Source organism: Pelobates fuscus, chromosome 5, assembly GCF_036172605.1.
Source record: "Pelobates fuscus isolate aPelFus1 chromosome 5, aPelFus1.pri, whole genome shotgun sequence".
In the NCBI taxonomy this organism is placed as follows: domain Eukaryota; kingdom Metazoa; phylum Chordata; class Amphibia; order Anura; family Pelobatidae; genus Pelobates; species Pelobates fuscus.
The window spans coordinates 54755951-54770645 of record NC_086321.1 but is presented as its reverse complement, the minus strand read 5'-3'; the positions used below and the strand labels follow the sequence as shown (position 1 = coordinate 54770645).

At 40.1% G+C, this 14695-nt stretch overlaps 1 protein-coding gene and 5 non-coding genes across 6 annotated transcripts; all 6 read right to left on the bottom strand.

Moving 5' to 3' along the window:
* Nucleotides 1-1446: 1446 nt before the first annotated feature.
* On the bottom strand, nucleotides 1447-7256 carry RPL17 (ribosomal protein L17). Its single transcript, XM_063453854.1, has 6 exons — nucleotides 7162-7256; nucleotides 7014-7054; nucleotides 5222-5356; nucleotides 4472-4570; nucleotides 2362-2553; nucleotides 1447-1539 (listed from the first exon to the last, which is right to left on the bottom strand). Exons 1-6 carry the CDS (start codon nucleotides 7199-7201, stop codon nucleotides 1492-1494), a joined length of 555 nt encoding a protein of 184 aa, XP_063309924.1. The 5' UTR covers nucleotides 7202-7256; the 3' UTR covers nucleotides 1447-1491.
* LOC134613178 (small nucleolar RNA SNORD58) lies at nucleotides 2233-2299 on the bottom strand. The gene has a single exon (XR_010091201.1). It is a non-coding gene; the product is annotated as a small nucleolar RNA SNORD58 (small nucleolar RNA).
* On the bottom strand, nucleotides 4247-4313 carry LOC134613177 (small nucleolar RNA SNORD58). The gene has a single exon (XR_010091200.1). It is a non-coding gene; the product is annotated as a small nucleolar RNA SNORD58 (small nucleolar RNA).
* On the bottom strand, nucleotides 5066-5133 carry LOC134613175 (small nucleolar RNA SNORD58). Its single transcript, XR_010091198.1, has one exon. It is a non-coding gene; the product is annotated as a small nucleolar RNA SNORD58 (small nucleolar RNA).
* LOC134613176 (small nucleolar RNA SNORD58) lies at nucleotides 6892-6956 on the bottom strand. Its single transcript, XR_010091199.1, has one exon. It is a non-coding gene; the product is annotated as a small nucleolar RNA SNORD58 (small nucleolar RNA).
* Nucleotides 7257-7299: 43 nt separating the features above from the next.
* LOC134613179 (small nucleolar RNA SNORD58) lies at nucleotides 7300-7367 on the bottom strand. The gene has a single exon (XR_010091202.1). It is a non-coding gene; the product is annotated as a small nucleolar RNA SNORD58 (small nucleolar RNA).
* Between the last annotated feature and the right edge of the window lie 7328 nt (nucleotides 7368-14695).

Genomic DNA, 14695 nt, shown 5'->3' with positions numbered 1-14695 from the left:
ATAAGGTGACTAAATGGTTAATTGTGAAAATTAATTGTGTAATTAAACTTGTTTATATTTTTGCCCTCTTTTTGCATGTATAACCTCTCGTCGGTTTCGGCACACCTCAACCGACTGTCTTTATCAAACTACATACTTTTAATTGTACGTCCTCTCATTACCCCGTACATATACATATATATATATAAAAATAATTGCCATGTACCTTTAAAGTGACACTCAGTGGAATTGCAGTACTCTCCAACCTCCATAGAGCAATGGGTAAACCATCTGTCTAGTACACCGACAGACTGACTAGGAGTCACATCACAACTCAAAAATACCTAAATGCACTTTAATACATATGACAGCATGCTTATATAGTCCAACTGTAAATGTTCAATATCCCGTTCCATCCTTTAATCTATCAAAGACCTGTTCCATTCTGTATTATCTATTCTTTAAAAATCCTACTTCAAAAATGACTTGGGGGGGAAAAAAATCCTACTGAACTACAAAATGCAGGGCAAAGTATTTTGTATGAAATATTTTAAATGGGTAGTACAAACTTGCTTCTTTCACCATCACAGCCACTACAATCGATGGAATCCACATATGTTGTGTTCTCTATGCCGAAAGAGAATAGCACCAAGTTAAAAATGTTACTCAGAGCATCAGAGGCATAACAAAATACTGTTCTGCAACAGTTTCCCTTTTACTTGGCTCCAAACCTCTAGAATGTCGGTGGAAAGACATCCAGCTACTGCAGAGTCCAAGAGAACACAAGCAAGCCTGTGACTCTTGTTCTGATATGTTCAGAACAAAAATGTGTTCACTTTTTGGTTTGCCATGTTTCATATTGAAGTGGTCAATGTGCCTTAAGCAAGTCTTTAAAGTGACACTAAAAGAACCCAGGACATGTTTCTCATTAATGCAGAGCCCCAGTGTTTACATTGCAAGGTTTAGACAGCCACTACACGCACTTCCTGCATTCTCACGGAGTTTAAATCTGTGAAACGACATTCATCGTCTGGAGGCAGAGGGACACTCTAGTGGTCCTTTAAGGAATGTAATCAAACATTTACAAGCTATTATGAAAAAGCATCAATGTATAGAAATAAATGTTTCCTATAATACAGAACATACACAGACAAATCAAAAGTGTAGCAGGGTGTAAAAGCACACAATGTATGTTCATATTGAATAGAACAAAATTAACCTTTAGCATGTGTTCACATTTGAACACCGTGCCTGATGACCATCTTTACACACTATGCAGGCACTGAAGCTAGTGTAACACCTATAGATTAGAAAGTTGGCAGCTGCAACTTGCTGGAGACCAAGTAATAAAAGTAAAAAAAAAAATATCCCACAAGGGACATGTTCACTTTAGAACCCAACAGTGTATTCTTCTGTATCTAGTGAGAAGCACTATAGTGCTATTGATTAGAAAAAGGACAATACAAATAATGTTTTGAGTGTTTTAGTTTATTTCTGTACATCAGAGAAACTTTACTCCCGAGCCATGAGCTTCTGCTTTTTCAGTTTTTTCTGGGAGATCTAAAAAAAAAAAAAAAAAAAAAAGAGGATTCAGATAAAAAATACTTTGCTTTGGGTCATATTTAAATCTATGAAATACATTTAAGTACAATATAATGAAGATCCTGGCACACACATCATAGCTATACAAATATATTCTATAAAGCTGCTTGACTTGCATAAAGCTAGTGATAATGTGTAAAATCTACAAAATGTAAACATAAATAATATAGTTCTGGGTAAAGTCTTGGATATCAAGATTAAATGCAGGAAAATATATATAGTTGTGCAATAAACATGACGGAGAATAAAAGAGCCCCATTGGCAGTCAAATTAATAAACTGAGAAGTTTAAGGTGGGCTACAGCAAGCTGAAGTGGTATACTGCAAGTTGTCACTGCATGTCAGAGGGCCCATGTTACGTTCACCAGGGGTGAATTTCTATTCACCAATGACTAGAGTCCAGATGAAAAATTGTCCCAGAATACATGATCATGTTTTTATGCAGTACAACTCGGGTGGCAAAATGCAAAATCACCTATATGTGATCTAGACTACCAGGATGATTTACTAACCTTGTAGTTCGATATCAATGGAAACTGCCTTTGGCCACCTTAAAATAAGTGTTTTACATTCCAAGTATTACCCTAGCTAATTACAACAAACAACAATACAATCTTGGCAAAGTATACCTCTCACTAAATAAACAGATCAGGTGGCTCAGATTAAATATTTGTTTCATGTTTAAATCCAAAGGTGTCCTAAGATAGTCATCATTGCCACCATCCTTTGACAAGTCACCCATCCCAAAGTAGACAGACAAGAAAATAGTGGGATAACTCACCTTTTTCTTTTGAGCCAACTCCTCTTCAGGTTTTGGGACAATCTGCTCCTTTTCTGTTAAAATCATCTCGATGTGGCATGGTGAGCTCATGTAAGGGTTGATGCGTCCATGAGCACGGTATGTACGCCTGCGCATCTTGGGGGCCTTGTTGACCTGAATGTGCTCAATGACCAAAGAATCAACATCCAAACCCTACAAACAGAACACAAATATTTTTCAAGCATCCAGTGCAATCCTGTAAAAACTTGCAAGTAAATCTGTAAACCACTGTAACAAGCTATTATTGTAGTATAGGTTATAGTGTAGGGAGATCAGGGAATTTCCTTGCACAATTCTGAAAAAATTGTGTGCCTTTTCCCATTATTGACAAAAGGAGGAATTCTATGGTTGTCCTTTGGCAGTACAAATTTTGTACACCCTTACACTAGAAGCCCATCTCACTGCGAATGGGGCAGAGTTAGCTTTTGAACATTTTTTATTTTAAAATAAGCAAACACTTAAAGCAATGCATATTATATGGATACATGTTCAACTAAATTGTTCTGGCAATTGTCACCTGTAACTAAAATAGGGGAATAGATTATAATACACAACAGTAACTCATATTAAAAGGAACACACTTTAACCCACTATTTAGGTGGCTTGCCCTCCCTTAGCCTCCCTATAAAAGTTTAAAACTCCCCTTATTTCCATCACTGTGTGGGTTTGCTGGCAGTGCCCCCCATTTGCGTCATCAAAATGGCCGATTTTTAGCCAATTTAATGCATACCAATAAGGAAAGCATTGGATTGGCTAAAATTGGCACGGGACGGGACCAAATGCCGTTTTGGCCAATCAGGACCTCCTTATAGACATGCAGTGAATCAATGCATCCCTATGAGGAAAATTCAGCGTCTCCATGCAGAGCGTGGGGACGCTGAACGTCAGGGCTGCTTTTTCGGCAGCACTGACCCAGGAAGCACCTCCAGTGGCCATCTAAGGAGTGACCACTAGGATGTGTCCCTAGAGGCAATGTAAACACTGCCTTTTCTCTGAAAAAAAGCATGAAGAAAGTCTGAAGGGAACTAAAATACTCACCAGAACTACATTAAGCTGTAGTTCTGGTGACTATAGTGTCCCTTTAAATAATCTGTTCATGTTTAAAAGATTCCTAGCCAAAACTAAATTTCCAATCAAAGCCAAGAGAACAGTTATATACATTTTGCGCTTTCCAGTCAGTCAACAAATCTTAACAAAACCGATTTAACTCTGCAGGTCTTCGTAATTCTGTCAAGTCAAGACTAGACTGTTCTACATGTTTGTTTCTTAATAACAATGTGGTGTCTTTTTATACTCTTTTACAAGTATTTTGGTGGCTAAACTAAATAATGATTCAGAACAATTAAAACCTAGATTTGACACAATTTAGATTTAGTTTTTGGCCGTGGGTTACACAATATAGTTCCTATGGTATCCAAGGAAATAAATTAAAGAGACACTTTCTCCTTAAAGAAAAACAAAAAATTAAAAAATAAATGTAGTGGTTTAAAGGGCCAGGTTCCTGGCTGCAGAGTGTTAAATGTTTTTTGAATATTTTAACATTTAAGTTGTTCCCCAGGTGCCAATATGCACAGATTGTAGCCTTCCATGCTTGGCGACCATAATGAGCAAAGGAGGGAATCAATTGGTACCAATAATCACACTGTACAACTCAGGTGGCAAAATGACCTATATGTGAACTAGACTACCAGGATGATTTTACTAATCTTGTAGTTCGATATCAATGGAAACTGCCTTTGGCCACCTTAAAATAAGTGTTTTACATTCCAAGTATTACCCTAGCTAATTACAACAAACAACAATACAATCTAGGCAAAGTATACCTCTCACTAAATAAACAGATCAGGTGGCTCAGATTAAATATTTGTTTCATGTTTAAATCCAAAGGTGTCCTAAGATAGTCATCATTGCCACCATCCTTTCACAACTAGTCACCCATCCCACAGTGATGTGGGTTCCTGGCAGATAAAGCAGCAAGAGCTGAAGAAAACATGACAGGACCACTAGAGAGCTTCAGGTCAGACGCTTGAAAAGTAAAATCTTCAAAGACACTCATGTATTCAAGATATACCTTGAGCTCTGCGTTGCTCTCTGCATTTTTCAACATGTGCAAGAGGAAGTCTGCACTCTTTTTAGGCCAACGTCCCTGTGTCCAGTTCCATTGTTTGGCCTGTGCTCATAAAAAGAATAAAATATATATTTAAACATTTCAGGTGGTCAAGACTAAAAAACACCCACCACCCCCAAAGCAAGATGTAAAGAACAATTTGGTTTATTCATTAAAGTGTGAATTTAAGTTGAATTGGAAAAATGTCAGTGAGCTATATTTTCAGTTTGGGGTATTTTGGCAATTACACTTTAATGTAAACATGAATATGCCAAAATGAACTTCAAAATGAATTTAAAACTGCAGATGGAAACAAGAAGGTATGAATCCATCTTAGCTTGGAATGTCATCTCTTCAGAGATGCTCACAGAGGCCTGCATTCCAGAATCTCCAGAAACACATTGTAGGCAAATTGCTTAGGATGATATCCTTAGGTTTACTCAGGGATATCCTGAAATGCAAGCCTTGAGAGCTAAGCAGCGTTAACTGAAAGTTCATAATCATAAGTTATTTTTTTTATACAAAGCAATAAAACACAAATGTTAAAAAGGATTCAAAGTTGCTCAGAACATAGTATTTCTTTTCATGGGTAATCCAAAGGTGTCCTAAGATAGTCATCATAGCAACCATTTTACTATAAAGCACTCAGACAAGAAATTACACATTAATCTTAAGGTATGGAGACAGCCCCAATAAAAAACCCACAACACTCACCTGGGCACATCTGCCAACACCACCATTGTAGCGACGGAAAGGAACACACTGCTTCTTAATGGTGACATCTTTTAAGAATTTAGTGGCTTTACGGATGTGCATGCCCTTGATAGCTTGAGCTGTCTCACGAGTGTTCTAGGAAAAATAAAGGACACTTTGTAAATCAACTCAACTCAAACTAAATAGAAACCATATATTGTCTAAAGTCTTAGGTCGCATTCTAAACTTTTGCAATTACACCTTATCAAAATAACGTAATGACTTTAACCCCTTAAGGACCAAACTTCTGGAATAAAATGGAATCATGACATGTCAGGCACGTCATGTGTCCTTAAGGGGTTAAAGGAACACTATAGTGTTAGGAATACAAACATTTATTCCTAACACTATAGTTACCCCTCCTAGTGCATTAAGATGAGATTTACGAACATTTTCTCCATTGCTGCACTGGTTTCGCCACAGCGAGTCCCATTCCATGGCTGGCTGAGATCAATCTTTATGACCTCAACCAATCCAATACTTTCCTATAGGAAAACAATTTGAGGCTATTGTGCATCAATGAACCTATGGGGACCGCTCAGCGTCTTCATGCAGAGCATGGGGACGCTAAACACCAGAAATAGGAAGCACCTCTAGTGGCTGAGTCACTGTCACTAGGCAGCAATGTAAAGACCACTTTTCTCTGAAAAGGCAGCCTTTACACTGAAATGCCTGCCGGGACATGCTACAGACACCAGAACCAACACATTAAGCTGTAATGGTTCTGATGAGTAGTGTCCCTTTAGGTGCTTTGCTCATGTATCCACAAAACGTCCATGAATGGTGCCTTTTTTTAATTTAGAGTTTTTTGCTCCAAGGCAGGGATTACAATTTAAAGTCTGATTTTACTACTCAGGCCTTAAAGGATACTTTCAACTGCATGCACTAGTAGACACACCAGGGATAAATTGTCACTTGCCAACAGCTAGTGAACATTTTGAGCCCTGCTCCAAGGTGTTTAAACTCATAATTGTAGTATTCAGGCAAAAACAGCAAAGCTACCGAAATTTGGAAGATTATTGCAAAATAGTTACTTTAGCCAAAATTTAGCATATTGAAATTAAATGAATAAATCCGTAAATAAATGAGAAATTACATGGTCAGAATTCTAGCAGTTATATGTACATCTAAGATTTGATTCTGAACAAAACTAAAAAAGTTAAAATGCATAATACTGCTTCCGACTCAGTGTACAAACAGAAACACTTATGGGATTTAATTTGCAATCATACAGAACTACTGAAACGATGATTAAAGGGCTACTCCAAGCAAAATGAGCACTTCAGTGGTCATGGTGTCTGGAGTCTATATGTGTAGCTTTTCATTATGACACGCTGTACATACAGAAATATTTAGACTAGCTGCTTGAGGTGTAACTCCAGCAGAATCACTAGCCTGCCCAACATGAGAGTTCCGGCCGGCTAATGTAAATTCGCTGCACATTCTTTAGGTTTGCCCATTATTATTTATATAGCACCAACATATTTCAGAGCACTATTCAATCACAAAATGGGGGTATTTGACATGTAATTTACATACGGAACACAGCAGATAAGAGGACAAGGCGGCCCTGCTCATGTCTGGTAGAATACATTTTGAAATTCTAAAAACTACATAACTCAAGTGTAGTTGCTGCTCAGAAATCTTATTATTTTCATGATTAATCCAAAGGTGTCCTAAGAAAACATCACTGCAGCATATAACAGTAAAAGCTGGAAATATTTTTTTAAAAAAAGCAAGACTTTGAATTTACCTTAAAGTGCACTCTGAGATTGGAACCCCTTGCCTTGCATGCTGAAAAAAAGGAGATAAAAATAATTTTTAAAAAAAGGGCAAAAGTTATTTAACATGTATGTTTGAATCTAAAATCCTAGACATTGTTGCATGTAGAGGTTACTTACATTTTGTGGGGTTTTCCGGGTCAAGAGAGTAGCGGACCATTTTCAGAGATTAACTAAACAAGAGAACGAGAAAAAAAAACCCACACAAACCATGAAAACACGGTCATGGACTTGACAAAATTACTTGAATCTATCACAGCTGCTCAGAAATTAAAGATATTTTCATGTTTTTATCCAAAGGTGTCCTAAGATAGTCATCATTGCAGCCGAAAACATCACCAAAAGTTACATTTTACTTTTGCACAAGTTAAAAGAAAACCCTCAAAAGCAACTTTGGAGTTTCTAAACAAGCACAAGCCATTGGAATGGTAAAACAAGATTATATTAAAAGCTCTTTAGGATTCAAAAGCACACACGCTGTTTAAACAGCACAGACAAACATTAAAAAAAATGAATCTGATTTTGCTTGAAACCCAGCTGCTCTTTCAGCTAATACTGTTAAACAAACTGCTACAAACCCTTTAAAACCTGCAACATTCGAGCACACAGCCAAAGAAACCAATGTAATAATACTAAATTGATAACATAACCCAAGAAAATACCCTTACTACTAACACTTGGTATTAAACAGTCTGCACAGCATGGTAAACTAGACACTGTAGCTCACACCATAACCACTTACAGAACACCATGCACATAGACATACTATTAATAAATGAATGGCAGGCTGTATGGTCTCCCTGTACAGCACAGTCATAGCCACCTTGTACTGAACAGTAAATACCATTCTAAACACATGTACCAAGAGCACACTGTATACTGCTCACTGCACTGCGGTATATGCAGGCGCTCTATGAATAATAATAATAGTCAATAACCTTAGCTATCGCTCCACACACAGCATGCAGGCTCCCGGCATACCAGGAGTTAATCAATGGCTACTCTGAGAGCCGGGGGGAGCTGTCATGCCATGCAGACCCGGGAAGTAGGCCACAACCCCGGCCTCTCCTGAAACACTGTCCGGCACCCCACTCTACATCACCCAAGCGCCCACATATTACCGCCCCGCCGCTCTCGGGGTGTCCGCCCGTTACCCCGGCATGATTGGGGAGGCTCACAGGACAGGATGGGTTAGATACAGGGCGGATTAGACACCGGGCCTGAGAGCCGATCTCGACAGCCATGTCTCACTCACCTCAGGCCGCGCAGGAAGAGGGAAAGCAAAGCATTCTGGGAGCGGTATCACAGCTCAAGGATCTCGCGAGAGAAAAAAACAACGAGATCTTATTGGTTGGGACAGCGGCGGCCATGTTGCCAACCAAGAGTGCCAACCACCTGTCTGAGCACATCTACTGCTCAGAGGAGAGGACACGGAGTTTACAACCCCGAGCTTACTTGTTTGTATACATTTATAGCTTTGTGCTTTACTTGACATGAAAGACAGAAATAAATATTCTGCTGGTTACATTTAACCCCTTAAGGACACAGATTCAGAAGCTTGTCTTACGCTTAATGACACAAGCAATTTTTGCATTTTCTTGCTGTATGCGTTCAACTGCAATTTGCATCTCTCTCGTTTATTGCACCAACACATATTATATACTGTTTTTTAAAGGACAGAAAGGGCTTTAATTTGATGTAACATATATATACATAAATGCTTATTTATTATTAAAAAAATACAGGAAAATGCAAAAAAAAAGAGAGAAATGTTGTGTTTTTTTGTACAGTTTTTGCAATAATAATGTGTGCCTAGTTAGTGCAGGTTAAAGAAAGTAATTAAACATAAATTAATTTAGTTGTTCTGATTTATAGAATATATAATGTGTCTGGGATTTTAAGTTTATTTTGGTAGTTACAGGTCACAAAGCACAAGGAGTAAAATAAACTTTTAATGTGGAGCGATTTTAGAATTTGGTATGCTTGTCTTGTAAGATTAATAGCCATAAAAGAAAACAAAATTGCCACACAAAAGTATATATTTATATAAAGTAGACATCACAGGCTATTGTCCTAAGGTTGTTTTGACACTTTCTAAGTAGCCATTTCCCCGCCAATCTCTGCTAAATATTGTAGTAAAATGTAGTTTTTTTGGGGGGTTTTGGCACACAAACTTATAACAAAGAACTTCTCATGTGTATTTTGTAAAGTTGGTGTGTGTTATTCCTGTACAAAGTTTTATAATGTGTTCAGTTACTTCTGCTGAGTATAACTGTACCCCCATTGTATGTCTTTGGCACTATTTCGTGAAGCTACAGTGCCATATAGGAGACCTGTCCGTTTCAACATTTACAGTAGAATTTTGAGAGGCGGATTTAATGGGCCTATGCTTCAATTTGGGGTATTATAGCAGTTTGACTGTTCAAAAAAAACCCACAAAGGCCTACCATTTGTAAAAGTAGACACTCCAGGGTATCTCATATGGTGCATATTGTGCCTTAACGTGCCCCCATTTTTTCACCAATATATGTCAAAGTATGTGGTAAAAAATAATTTTGGGCATTTTTTACATACGGATTACATTTTTTCTGGGCATTTTGTACATTTCATATGTGCCACTAAGTTCAAACCCCCCAAATTATGCTCAGCTAAGTCTTCTGAGTAAAACAATATGCCCAATGTATGACCTAGACACTATTTTGTGAAGTTACACTGCTGTAAAAGAGACGTAACAAGTTAAGGTTTTTAAGTGTGAATTTTCATGGAGGGTTTTGATGCGTCCGTGTCCCACTTTGGAGCACTAGAGCAGGCTACATATTACAACTACACCATAAAGGCATGCCATTTCTTAAAGAACACATCCCAGGGTATTTCAAAAGGCATATTTTGAACCTTAGCGTGGGATAATTTTTCCGCTAGCTTGTACCAAGTGTAATGGTAATAAGCGTTTTTTTGCCCTTTTGACACACAAATTGAGTTTGCACAGTATATTTTTCAAATCGTATGTGTGCTACGACTGTGTAATACTTCATATGTTGCTCAGCTATGTCGGCTGAGTACAGAAATACCCCCGTATGTACCTTTGCCTAGTATATGTGGACATCGGAGGGGCACATTTGGGACACAGCCATTCCAGTTCTTTTCAAACTTAAAATTTTTACACTGTGCCCATGCCCCATTTTAGAGTATTTTACCAGGCTATATAATCCAAATACCCCATAAAGCCATACCATTTCTTAAAGAAGACATCCCAGGGTATATCAAAACGCCTATTTTGAAGCTTAGCGTGGGATCATTTTTCCGTTAGCTTGTACCAAGTGTAGTGGTAATAAGCATTTTTTCTGCCTTTTTGACACACAAAGTGTGTTTGCGCAGTATATTTTGCAAACCTTATGTGTACTACGACTGTATACTACTTCATATGTTGCTCAGCTATGTCGGCTGAGTACAGCAATACACCCGTATGTACATTTGCCAGGTATATGTGGACATTGAAGGGGCACATTTGAGACACAGGCATTCCATTTTCTTTCAAACTTTGAATTTTTACGCTGTGTCCATGTCCCATTTTAGAGTATTTTACAAAGCTATATAATCCAATTACACCATAAATGCATATCATTTAAAGAAGACATCCCAGGGTAATTCAAAAGGCATATTTTGAACCTTAGCGTGGGATCATTTTTCCGCTAGCTTGTACCAAGTGTAGTGGTAATGAGCATTTTTTTTTTTTTTTTATTCTTTATTTTTGCAGTGCTTATAATGGTTACAGGCTTACATATGGTACCCCAACGGCATTCCATACGTTGATTTCTAAACATTAGTTACAATGGGTAGTAGATAGACAGTGCACTTTTTTTTTTTTTTTTTTGATATTACATAAAAGATAACATTCGATTAATAACAGTGGCTTGATATTTACGTAGAGTGTCCTCGCTTTAAGGTCTAGACGTTGACCTGGTTTTGCTTGACTATGCATATCTAATCGGGAGGCATACTAAGTGAGAGGCATACATTTTATACACAGTAACTGTTGGTCTAAGTGGTCATGACATGCAGTAGACATTACATTAAGTATGCTATTACATATAGTTGACAAGCTATGAAGCTTCAGTGGTTAATCTACAGATATGAGTATGCTAGGCTAGGTACATCAGCTAATATAGTGCGCTTAAACGTTATGCTCATATTTGGGTGCTTGGTAGATGTGCTCCGGTCGTATTGCTTAGCGGCAGGCTCAGGGAGCCATGGCCTCCACCCCGCGGTTTACACTAGTGAGAGATGTGGGTCTGGCCCGGTGTCCCCCATATAGGCTTGCCGTGGGTGCGATGAGTGTGTGTGGATGTTTGTGGTCTGCTGGGTGAGTAGGTGGCTTTGCTCCTTCAATTTGTATGCGTGTATCAGTTGCATGTTATGTATGTTCTGGTACTAAACCTGTCGCTTATTGGTGAGTCGCTCAGATAATTCACATGCATATCAAACATATTGCATCAATTGCTTTAACGTGTGTCCAGAGTAGTTATGCTATTTCAGGGTACTAGTGTCACAGTTCGCTAGGAGCGTAGCTCTGTGCAGGGCTGGAGCAAAAGCAAGATTGGCATTAGTGGGTATTTAGTCCCGTTTACTGTGGCTGTCTGCGCCAATGTGCTGCAGAGACTCAGTCCCTCTTATGCTCTGTGTCGGTATCCAGCTCAGGAGGTGATGTGAGGGCTGGGGGCAGCGTCCAAGCAGTTTACCCCCCAGAGCCCGGGCTGTCTGGTATGCCTGCACCTCTTGGCCTTGTATTTGGGTCCTCGGGCAGGAGGTCGCGGTTTTCTTTCTCTCTCGGTCCCTACGTTTAGTCGCCGCCAGCGGTGTTGAGTCTGCAGCGTTAGGGGCCGGTGCTCCGGGCTTGCGTCCCCGGTGGCCTTCAGCCCGGAAGGGCCTGGTGAGTAGGAATGTGGAGATGTTGTGAGAAGAGCGCCCGGGGGGGTCCTGGTCAGTCTCTGCCCCCTGTTCAACCACTGGGATTTATTAAGTGGTGTTGGTGATGTCAGGAGCTAGTTCCAGCGGCTGTCATCTGCCCCAGCTCTGCTATGTCGCCCCTGATCCCCACTACCTGGTGCACGAGGTAGTCAGTCGGCCGCCATCTTAGGGCACCGTTTCCAGGCCGCGATTCTCCGCAGGATGGGTGAGTGTGGTCGGGTGTAGCGGTGGTTCGCCATGGGGACCGGGATGACCCCCACCGGTCCAAGGGGGGGGGACGGGGCAGCGGAGCGCCGATCGGAGAACTGGGAGAGCGGCCGTCTCACCCCAGCTCAAGCCTTCCTAGGCCGCAGACCTCAATTGGGTTACTTTGACTCCGGATCGGCACTTGAGGGGTATCCCCGTGTTCAGCATCAGCAGGTGAATATTGTAGGTCCAAAGTTAGGGCTGTAGCTGTGATCGGATCGCTGTTAGCACCGATATTCCGGTTCTGGTGCAGGAGCTCAGACGACATGCGTCTGATCCGATCGGCGGTCAGGCCCCGCCCCCCCGGTAATGAGCATTTTTAAATGTATTTTACTTTTTTTACTTTGTAAAACCCGTTTTTAAACTTTTTTTTTTCTTATTAAATATTTTACACTATCTTAACTTTTTTTACATGTTTAATTTTTTTTCTAAACTTTTCTTTTACTGTTAACCCCTAACTAGCAGTAAGCAGCACTAGCCGTAAATTCTCAATTTTCCCATAACTCCCACCCACCCCAGCTAGCAAAATATATAATTATAAAATATTTAAATTAATTAATTAATTAATTAAATAAATTGAGCCCCTGAGGGTTAAAAAAATAAATAAAAGTTAATCCTCAGGGGTTTCAAAAAATTAGATCACAGTATAATACTGTGATCTGTATTTTGATCCCTGTAGGCAGTGATCAACTGGCAGGGAAGGGGTTAATTTTTATTTAGACTGTGTAAAGGGGGGTGGTATTTTTTTTTTTACTTAAACGTTACTAAAACATTTTTAAAAGTTTTTTTTTTTACCTTTTTAAAGTTTATTTTAAAAGTTTTTTAACGTTAACCCCTAGTTAGCCTAACACCAAATTCCCCATTTCCCCACTATCTTCCACCCATCCCAGCTAGCTAAATATATAATTTTTAAATATTTAAATTAATTAATAAAATAAATTTAACCCCTGAGGGTTAAAAAAAATAATAATTAACCCTCAGGGGTTAAAAAAAATAATCAGATGACATTAAAATGTATACCCTGCCAATTGATCACTGTAGTCAGTGATCAATTGGCAGGGAAGGGGTTAATTTTATTAAAGCAGGGGAAAGGGGGGGGTGGGATTTAACTTTATTTAATTTTTTTACATACAGGGAGAGGAGGATCAGCACTAATCCGTCTCCCTGCACTTCACACAGAACCCGGAAGTGCAGGGAGGCGGACGGTGAGTATGTGGAGCACATGTGCTCGCTCTGACATGCTGTCAGAGCGAGCACCGGTGCTGGGATAGCCCGATCGGGGTGCTCCCGGTCTGCCTCTAATACAGAGGCAGACCGGAGCATCGTTAACCCTGCGATTGCGGCGATCTGGGGTTAACTTTAGTAAATGACGGAAATTTTCCGTCAACAGTCCTTAACTGAAGGACAAGGTTGACGGAAAATTTCCGTCCCCTGTCGGGAAGGGGTTAAACAGTGTAAGAATGTTTATACACTGAGCAGAATGCTGCCTGGGGAATGTCTGTAGGGAATACAGGACTCCTGGACCCCTTTTTGTCTATGTACATATGAACAGTGCAGTATTGTTAGGAGTCTCGTTATAAATCCCCCATACCACTTTTTGTCTTAAAGGGACACTATATGCACCCAGACCACGTCAGCTCATTGACGTAGTCTGGGTGCAGTGTCCCCTTTGTACTTAGTGCTACAATGTTAAACATTGCAGTTCCAGAGAAAGCTGGCACTTCCTGGATCGAAACGGACCTATGTTCCGGTATCTGGCCCTGGATGTCGACATCCAGCGTCAGATTTTTACCCATAGGAAAGTATTGATTCAATGCTTTTTATGGGGAGGTCTAATGCGTGTGTGGTGAAATTTTAATGGAGGAGGGTGGGAGTTCCACAGGAACGGTGCAGCCCTCGAGAAGTCTTTAAGGTGAGCATCAGAGATTGGACGTGGTTCTTTGGCAGAGCACAGGGGCCTAGACGGGACACACGGCTGTATTAGGAAGGGTAGATAGGTTGGAGCATTAGATTTGTAAGCAAGAACCAGAATTTTAAATTAAGCCCTATATCTTACAGGAAGCCAAAGCATGGACGGTCATAGGGCGGGGTATGGGAAGTGCAGCCAGACAGGAAGATGAGCCTCGCCGTCGCATTCATTATAGACTGTAATGTGGCAAGTTGGAAGCACGTAATACCACTGAGAAGCAGATTGCAGTAGTCAAGGCGAGAGATAGTGGCATGGACCAGCACCTTAATCGCGTCTGGCGTTAAATAGGGGTGGATTCGTGCTATGGTATTGAGATGAAAGCGGCAGGATTTGGCAACTGACTGGACGTGAGGGGTGAAGAAGAGGTCGGAGTCAAAGAGAACACCTAGTCAGGGAGCTTGCGAGGTGGAACTGATGGTAGCACCGTTGACTTGGAGGGAGACAGAAACATGAGTAGCAATACTTGAGGGAGGA